This window comes from Camellia sinensis, chromosome 6 (assembly GCF_055761805.1).
Source record: "Camellia sinensis isolate YWXY chromosome 6, ASM5576180v1, whole genome shotgun sequence".
Lineage (NCBI taxonomy): Eukaryota > Viridiplantae > Streptophyta > Magnoliopsida > Ericales > Theaceae > Camellia > Camellia sinensis.
Window position 1 is genome coordinate 162,329,079 of NC_138966.1, and position 9,848 is coordinate 162,338,926.

General features: G+C 31.8%; 1 protein-coding gene across 1 annotated transcript; it reads left to right on the forward strand.

Annotated features, from left to right (window-relative positions):
• The first annotated feature begins 3,541 nt into the window (after positions 1-3,541).
• Positions 3,542-8,142, forward strand: LOC145793766 (protein FAR1-RELATED SEQUENCE 5-like). The gene is made up of 7 exons (XM_082876637.1): positions 3,542-3,641; positions 4,077-4,136; positions 4,975-7,322; positions 7,409-7,540; positions 7,647-7,697; positions 7,962-8,018; positions 8,068-8,142. Exons 1-7 carry the CDS (start codon positions 3,542-3,544, stop codon positions 8,140-8,142), a joined length of 2,823 nt encoding a protein of 940 aa, XP_082732763.1.
• Positions 8,143-9,848: the final 1,706 nt, after the last annotated feature.

The following is a 9,848-nucleotide window of genomic DNA, read 5'->3' on the forward strand; positions in this document are numbered from 1 at the left end:
TCTATCTCTATCTCACAACATCTGAATTTAGCTGTCCCTTTTTATTATGACCACCAACCCTTATACCTTTGTCTTCTACTAAATTTTAAAGAACCTACATATAGTCATATGTGTTCTCCAATCTTTGAAATAAAAATTAAAGTATTGATTTAGTCACTTATTTTTTAGATAATTATAATGAGACCTTTCAAATATAATATCATATAAATGTCCATTTTTATATTAGTGAAAATTTTGAGAGTAACATGATATTCATTGATAGTTAAACATGTCTTAATATAATATTTTATTTTTTTTGAGCATTTAAAATTGTAGGGTAAAATAGAAAGTGAAAGTGAAAAATGATAACAAAAATAATAAGAAAAAAACAGTGGCAAGATAGTATACGGAAAAACAAACGGGAGGAGGAAATGATTAAAGAGTCTAACAAAAGATTTAGAATTGTTTTGGAAATTAGATTAAAAAATAATTTTTTGATTATTTTTAACCTTTTTTTTTTAAAATGTGTAAAAAAATAAAGAAGTGATGTGACTCAAAAGATACTACAGGTTAAAAAGCTGCTTTTAATCTCGTCCCCAAAAGAGTAGGAATCATATAAAAACTTTGGGGGAAAAAAAAAACAAAAAACAAAAAACAAAACCTAAACAAATTTACATAAGGAATAGATCTCCAACAAATTTTTAATAAATTAAATATCGATAAACTTGGAGTGATGTCTTGTGAATTTGAGTTATTGCTCCAAAAGTTTACAACCGTTAAGGGCTTATTTTGGAAAGTATGTTTAAAAATAATTTTTAGCTTTTTTTTGAAAAAAAAAATGTACAAAATAATAGAGAGGTGATGTGATCTAAAAAAACAAAAAATCAAAAAGCTAGTTTTAATTGTCAATATAGGCCAAAGTATAAAATTAACCTGTTTGGTTTGGATTTTCATGATTCACTTTTCAAAAAAATAATTTTTTTATTTTCCGTATTTTTTTGTTTTTACTAATTTTTTTTAATATTTTAAACAATTTTTTTTTATTTTTAAATACACTAAACATAAATACACTTAAAAAATATAATATTTGTGATAAAAAATCTTTAGAAAATTCACTAAATACCAAAAATATAAAAAAAAAATATGAGAATTCAGTATATTTTTCATATTTTTGTGTATTTATTAATTTTTAAAAAAATTATAAACATTTTATTTTTTAGATATATCTAATTAAGGTACATCTAAAAATATAAAAAAAAAATTACTTAAAATTTTTAAAATATTCACTAAAAAAAATATGAAAAATAAAAAATTTAATTTCCAAAAAATTAAAAATAAACACACTGAAAGTAGCTTTTTTTTTTCAATCTGAAAACAGTCAAAATAGATGACAACAATGTATATAAGAAGCATTGATCCAAAAAAAAATGTATATAAGAAGCAAAAGAGGAAAAAAATAATTATTAAATTGTTGCATGTGGAGCTATATTGTCATATTGGCAACATTTAAGGATTCGTTGTAGCTGTAGCTTATAAGTTAGGGCATCTACAACGATTCATCTTCTTCTTCTTTTTATTAAATTTGAGTAAAAATTTCATTCAATATCAAGTGTTTCAACGGAAGTTTTTAAGACTTCATTGAACATAAATTGACTGGGCGGATGACCGGACGGATGTCCAAGAGATCGACCGGCCAATGTAATTTTTCACAAATTTTTGTCTTAAAGTGGTTATCTGGAAGACATCTGGTAGTGAAAATCCAACGGATATGAACAGTGATTTGAAGAAAGGCACATACATTCTCAATTTGATGAAAAATTTGATAAAAGATTTGGTGTTTGGTTGAGGAGCAAAAAGTGAGTTTTTTAATCAAATTTTTGATGAACCATGTGGTGATATCCATTGGAAATGTTCTTAATAAATGTTTTTTTTTTCTTTTTAATGCTTTTTTTAAAAAAAATGTAAAATTTATTTATTTTTAATTTTTTTTCAATTAAATTAAACAATTTGAAAAAGATTTAGGAAAGACAAAAATAAGTCAATTTTTATAATTTATATATAGGAGATAATATAATGTGCACCCAAAAAAATATACATATGATATGCCTTTTTATAACCCTTTTACAAAATTTTATAACTTAAACACAAAATATTATAACTTTTTTCACTATAGAATTTCATATTAAAAATCACAAAAGTATATATCCTAACAAAACTATAAAGTGTCATAACAAAAATCACAAAGTATCATAACATTATCATCCATAACTTTAGGGTTGATACCATAAATTCATTATTCATAACTTTAATACAAAATATCATAACATACGTCATAAATAATCATAACTTGCATTATAAAAAATCATAGATTTCTCCTTTATGTATATAAAGTTTGGTATATTTTCATATTTAGTGATTTTTTTTTTCAAAATTGATTCAATTTTTTTTTTTATATTTTAAAATTGTCTAGTCCAGATAGACCTAAATAATACAAAATTTGATTCAAAGTTTAAAAAAGCTCAGAAAAGGCAAAAATAAGCAGGGGGAAAATGCGCTAGAGTGACAACAACAAAAAAAAAAATAATAAAAATAAATAAAAATAAAGTGACAAATCTAAAAGGTACAAAAAAAAATACTAAAGACAAAAAAATAAAATAAAATCAATTGTTTTTGTTTTTGTCATTTCTGGAAAAAAAAAAATTCAATTTTTACTGTCCCAGTCCATTTAATCGAGTTGAATTTAAAAATATAAATTTTTTAAAAAAAATTAAAAAAAACTAACCCCACATATAAGTGCTTCCCAAAGAAACCAAGGCTTTTGTCCTTACTAAAATTTGAATACGATCCAAGGGGCTTCCGGAGGCGTCCGGATCCTCTAGAGTAACTCTCTAGAGTGATCTCCTAAAGTGGATGATCGAACGGTTCAGAATCGTCCTCACCAAAACGACGTCATTTTGGTGAGGATTTTCAAAAAAAAAAAAAAAAAAAAAAAAAAAAAAAAAAACATTTTTTGCCGATTTCAAAATTCCCCCCAGCTGAAGAATATCATTCCAGCGGGAAGAAGCAGACCTGCGAAAGAAGGAGAGAGGGAAGAACAGCTACAGAACAGGTCGCCCCCGCCATGCATCCCGTCGGAAAATTACAGGTCGCCCCCGCCGTGCATCCCGTCGGAATATCATTCCAGCGGGAAGAAGCAAACCTCCTTTTATCTCTCTGTTTTTCTCTCTCAATTTTCTGTCCAGTTTCTCGGAAAATTACAGAAGATCTGGAGCTCGCGATTGAGGTTTGTAAATTGTTGTCTGACTTCGATTTTCTATCTTTTTTGTGTAGAGATTTTCAATGCTTGCTTCCACACACACACACCTGCCCTTTTTGGTATTTTGTTATGATATAAATCAATCTATGCAGTCACGATTCTTTTGTTATCAAATCTATTTATTCATTTGTCTCAATACACTTCAACAGTATAGTTTTATATCTCGAGAATTTTGTTTCTCAAAATGTCCAAGAAATGATGCAGTTGAGAGTATATTGGGACAAAAAAATACTGAGACTTGGGAACATGGGATTTGAAGTGGATTTGGCTTTGATTTCTCTACTTCTTCGTGAAGATTTGTTTGTTTCATTTCCATATTACAGAGAAAAGGCTTGTTCAGAGCTCTGTAATCGGGACAAATTCCTATTTTTTTACCATCTTTTGATTATCAATCCTCGTAATTAACTCAATTTTTGTTGGACAGGTACATTTCCAGGAGATGTTGAAGCAGTTTTTAGATGACATCTGAACTAGGAGATCAGTTTCTGGGTTTGCGAGATCGGAATCGGATATGAATCCCGACGATTCAAGCTTTGAAATGTTCTCGATTTCTTAGAAATCAACTTATCAATTTGAATATTCATAATCTCAAGACCCAAAAAATCGAAGCTTCCTCTGAATTCACTTTTTAAATCTGCTATCAATTTTGCCATATTCCTTTAATTCATTCACGCTGTTGTGAAGACAAACCCAAGTATAAAAAGGTATTTGAAAAAATCAGAATAAAATCAAGTTCGATTTTGCAATTTAGCTGATGATTTGATGTTCTCTGCTATTGCAGTTTCAGAGAATTTGGAATCAGTTTCAGAGAATTTGGAATCAGTTATTTTTCTTCAAGCAAGTTGCATCTTGTTTTTCTGTTTCAAGTATAGCTGTTTCAAAATTTGATTTTCATTTTGTAATGTTTTTGGGTTCGTTGTTGGTTTAATTTTTTTGGATTCCTATCTATGTTGTTGGGAATAGTAAATTTGTCACTTTCCTCCCCTCACCCAGAATCTGAGATTTTCCCCAATCTTCTCCTCCTCCTCCTTTGTTTGGCAGCCGATAAAATAATGCTTACTGAAGATAAGAGATTGAGAGTTGAATTTATTTGAAAAATGGAATTTCTGTTTCTTTCCCATTTTTGTCACTCATCAGTTCCTCAATCTCAACGCTGAAGAATAAACTAAAATTAAAGCTATTGTGCTTGTTTTTCCTTTTGTCAATTATTAATTTAGGAAGTGTCTATTGTGCTTGTTTTTCCTTTTGTCAATTTGGTTTCTAATTAAATGTGAGGAAGAAGAAGAAACTTAAAATGTTTATTATTATAGTATTTTCTATTTAAGGCCCAAGGAAATACAAATTAAACTAAGCATATGAGCAGTCTTTTTAGTTTTGTTGCACTTATTTTCCTTTCAACTCTTAGTTAGCAAACATGGGATTTCAAATTATAGAAAATGACTAGTTAGAAATATGGAAAGGTAGCTGATGCTTTACTAGTGAATTTATCAGCTTGATTTCTTATTTGGCCTGATATGGTCTAGTAATTATTGATCATAAGAGTGTAAAAATTATTAATTAGTAGAATTTTTCCTTATTTGTTTATATATATTCAGGTGGTACGTTTGTTATTCGTTAATTATCTTATTTGGTTTTTATACAGTTTTTATGCTAATATTGGGCACTTTTTTATTTTTAAGTGACTTGGCACATTGATATGGAACCTAACAATCATGAGAATGACGGGGGTGAGTGTGATTGGAAGCCTAGAGTTCGCATGACATTTGATACAGAACAAGAAGCATATGATTTCTATAATACTTATGGAGGAAGGTTGGGCTTTAGTATTAGAAGGGGTTATGTAAACAAGAGCAAAGAGGGGCAAATCACTTCAAGGCAATTTGTTTGTAATAAGGAAGGATTTCGGGTTATCGACAAGCGAGATTCATTAACAAAAAATCCTAGGCAGGAAGTGAGGACTGGTTGTCAAGCCCGACTTGTCATTAAGTGGGATAGGAATATTCAGAAATTTTTTGTTAGTGATTTTGTTGAACAACATAATCATATCTTCGTACCAGCAGAATGTACGCATATGTTACCATCCCAAAGGAAGATATCTGCATCACAGGCAACCGAAATAGATTCAGCCGAAAAATCTGGAATCCGTCTTAATGCTGCATTTGAGCTCATGGGTAATGAAGTTGGTGGAAGGGAGTCGCTTGGGTTTACAAAACTTGACCAAAAAAATTATTTGAGAACGAAGAGGCAAAACAGTTTAGCATATGGGGAGGCAGGTAGCATTTTGCAATATTTTCGTGACAAATCATTGGAGAATCCATCTTTTTTTTACTCGGTCCAATTAGATAACGAGGAGCAGATTACGAACATATTTTGGGCCGATGCTCAGATGATCATGGATTATGGGCAATTTGGTGATGTTGTCACTTTCGACACTACTTACAAGTTAAATAGTGCACATAGACCATTTGCGTCTTTTGTTGGATTAAACCATCATAGGGAAACTGTGGTATTTGGTGCAGCTTTGATGTATGATGAGACCGCCGATTCTTTCGTATGGCTTTTTAGAAGATTCTTAGAGGCAATGTCAAGTAAGGCTCCAAAAACAATTTTTACGGATCAGGATGCTGCAATGGCTAAGGCCATACCTATTGTCATGCCAAACACAACCCACCGCCTTTGCACTTGGCATTTGATGCAAAATGCATTAAGGCATGCAAATTCTATCTTCAAGGATAAGGCGATGAAGGATAAGGGGATGAAGAGTGTTTTATACACGTTTATGTACGACATTGAGGATGAGGAAGAGTTTATGTTAAAATGGGAGGAAATGCTTGACAAGTATGAAGTAACAGATAATCATTGGTTGAAGTTAACATTTGGGGTCAAGGAAAAATGGGGTTGGCCATATGTTAGAAATGCATGGGGTGCGGGCATGAGTAGCACCCAACTTAGTGAATCCTTTAATGCTTTCTTGAAGGATTTCATTCGGTCTGATCATAACTTAATGCAATTTTTCATGCATTTTGATCGAGTCCTGTCTGAGAAAAGGTACAAAGAGTTACAAGCTGAATATGCTCTATGCCAAAAGTTGCCCAGGGTGAATATTAAAGTGAAGATTATGGAGCAAGCTGCAGCTGTTTACACAAATAAAATTTTTGAAGAATTTCAGGATGAGTATGTCAAGTCCCTTGAAGTCAACATTGAAGAAATTGAAAATGATGGTGAGAGTACCGTTTATACTGTTCTTGATAGTGATGGTATAAAGGTGAGGAAGGTGAGGCAAGAGTGTGATGATTCGGTCACTTGCAATTGTAGGAAGTTTGAAATGAAGGGCATTTTGTGTAGTCACTGTTTGAAGATCCTTAGAGAAAGACTCAATTTGAAAGAGATTCCTTCACAATATATTCTGAAGAGATGGACTAAAAAAGCAAGATCTGAAAATGTGAAAGATAGGTGTGGGCATGATATTCAGGTTGATATAAGATTGCATCAAACTTCACGTTATAGGTCATTGATGGCAATATTCAGATCAGTAGCGTGTAGAGCTTCTGAAAGTGAGGAAACATCTAATTTGACGGTTGAGAAAGTGGATGAATTAATTGCAGACATTGAAACCATGTTAAGCGCAAAATTCAATATGCCTTGTTCAGATACTATTCAACAAGAAAGCCCCCCCAACACATGCCCCGAAAGCTTTGAAGTGGATGGTGTAGCGGATAATAATGTAGTTCAAGCAAAAGGACTCAAGAGAAAAGAGTGCACTAGCAAGGGACGACGGCGGACAAAAGGTGGTTTGGAGCTTGCGTTGGCAAAGAAAAATAAAACAAGTTCACATAATGCTTCTCAAATTTCCATGTCTGTTACTCGTCAAACTCCTCCCTTATTTTCGGCAAGTGCTCCTGAAGCACCTCCCTTAATTCCTCAGTCGGCTCCTTTATTTTCAAGTGTTCCTCAACTTCGTCCATTCTCGCCGAGTGTTCCTCAAGTTAGAGTTTCTCCGTCTCAATTTATGTATCCCGCCTATGATGTAAGTTAGTTTAATAAAAAGTTTTAGTACGGATTTGTAGCTGATTATTATCATTTTAGATTGATATGTGTTTGTTATTGTTGCAGCCAAGTTATCTTCATCACAATATGCATTTTTCAATGCCATCGATGTATTCCGTCCATGGAACCTATCAAGCATTGCTGAACAATGCAAATAGTTATCACTCGCAAGCTTCAAATAGTCCCGCATGTAGTGAAGTAATTTTTTTTTCACCTTCCCTCTTTTATTTTGTCATTCATTCATGTAAAGTTTCATTTTATTTTATGGTTCCTTTGATGTAATGTTATTTTATTTTTTTTGTAGGTACTATATGGTCATGGTCGTGGTCGTGGGCGTGGCCGTGGGCATGGGGATGTGGATCACACGCCAACATCTTAGCGTTATTTTGTTTTGGGAATTTTTGTGAATTTTTGGTTGGATATGTAATATTCATTAAACTGTTGCTAAAAATTTGGGTTCAATTGTTGCTTAAATTTTGCTGCAATTTATGTTCAAATGTTGGTTGAATAATGCAGAAATGTTGCTGTCTGAGTTCATGAAATGTTACTGAAGTTATTTGCTGAAATTTTGAAATGCTGAAATGTTGAAATGTTGCTGCATAATGCTGAATTTATGCAGAATATTGATGAATTTATGCTGAATAATGCTGAAATTGATGCACAGTATTGCAGAATAGTGCAGAATTTATGCTGAATAATGCTGAATTTGCTGCACACTCTTGCAGAATAGTGCAGAATTTATGCTGAATAATGCTGAAATTGCTGCACACTCTTGCAGAATAATGCTGAATTTATGCTGAAATTTGGGTTCAATATAAGCAAAGTTGATAGCTTTTTGTTTTCGACCTTGCTGTGTGTTATGGAACTCATTTCATTATGTATGGGGATTTGTTCATTTGACCTATGGGGAATTGTTCTGGAACTCATTTGTTCATTTTATTATGTTATTAGCATCATAATTTTGCATTGGAATCATATATGCAGTATGTTGTCAACTCTTGTAGGTTACATTTGCTTTGTATTTGATTTTTTGGGTGATTTAATGGTTGTTTTGCGCAATGATCTATGGAAGTAGGTAATATAAAAACAGAACGACGAAATGAGAATCATGTCTTCTGTAGATACCCATTCTGCACATAAAACCTCATAGACAAACTTGTTCATTGAACATATTTCAATAGCTCATGTTCAACCTGTTAATCAATATACCTATTTTCCTCAAACCATCACATATAATACACACTGTTATACAACATTCAACATTTTCAATAGATTTCAGAAACCTGTTATACAACATTTTCAACATTTCAACATTATTCAACATTTCAACATTCAACATGACACAACATTTCAGAAACCTGTTATATAACATTCAACCTGAACTAATAGATTTCAGAAACTGTTCATTCAACATTTCATCTCCATCAAACATGTTACACACTTGTTTTTGCAAACCATCAGATTTTGAAGCACCAAATAAAAATTCCAAAACCTAAGAACTTAGTCATTTACATGATAAAGTACCAAAATACACAAAATACAATAACATAAGTCATTGCCTTGAAAATCTTCTCAATCCTTTGAACCCTTCTCCTCAGATCATTAATTTCTTCTGTTCTTGCATCTGTCGGAGGTCCATCATTGGCACGGATTGATGAGGTAATGTCGTCGTCGTCGTCGTCATCATCATTTGCGAACCATTTGAAGTAATTGCAGTGTTCGTTCGTAGTCTACAATGGACAATAATCAGTTAATCAATAAACGACAAATGAAATTTGTAAAAAGTAACAGATCCATTTATATAACAGGTACTTACATATTTTCTTGGGCAAACAAAATAGACACGCCCTTGATTTCCATTCGCATTAGTTTGTACAACACGCACGGAAGCTATTCTTCCACAATTACAAAACCTTGCCTTGAATCTTAAGTTCGTATTGTGAATGGAAGATGAAGCCATTATTTTTCTGCATTAAAAATACCAACATATTTCTGAAATGTCAACAATTAAAGGCTGCTGATTTGTCTGCATAAAAAATCAAAACAGATTTCTTTCTCAATAATTAAAGGCTGCTGTTTTATTTCTCAAGAATTCAGAAATGTCAAAACTTACACATTCTACTTGATTTTTGTAGAGCCTATTCCTCTACTTGAGTATACATAACTAACAGATTGATAGCACAAATCACACAACTTGTGCTCTGTGTCACAAGCTAGTACAATTCATTGACAGATAATTTGGTTCAAAAGGGCTAAGGCTGCAAAGGAAGTATAATTAGGACTATATGTAGATGAATGTAGCTAATCACTTAACATATGCAAAACAAAAAACCTACCAATCAATTTCTCATATAAAAGATCCTTTATGTATTTGAATCCTTGTGTAATTATTGTAAAAGATTTCTGCTTCCCACTTCTCAAAATAGGACAAAAAAAACAAAAAAAAAAGATAAGAAAAGAAAAGAATGATAATAAATAATGCACTCAATCCACTACTAAAATTATG

What these genes read in the sequence shown, in the direction of transcription:
- LOC145793766 (XM_082876637.1), top strand. Translation starts at nt 3,542, where the DNA reads ATGGGATTTGAAGTGGATTTGGCTTTGATTTCTCTACTTCTTCGTGAA. An exon ending in AAAGGCTTGTTCAGAGCTCT is followed by an intron (nt 3,642 to 4,076) that starts GTAATCGGGACA and finishes CTGCTATTGCAG; the next exon opens with TTTCAGAGAATTTGGAATCA. An exon ending in ATAGTCCCGCATGTAGTGAA is followed by an intron (nt 7,541 to 7,646) that starts GTAATTTTTTTT and finishes TTTTTTTTGTAG; the next exon opens with GTACTATATGGTCATGGTCG.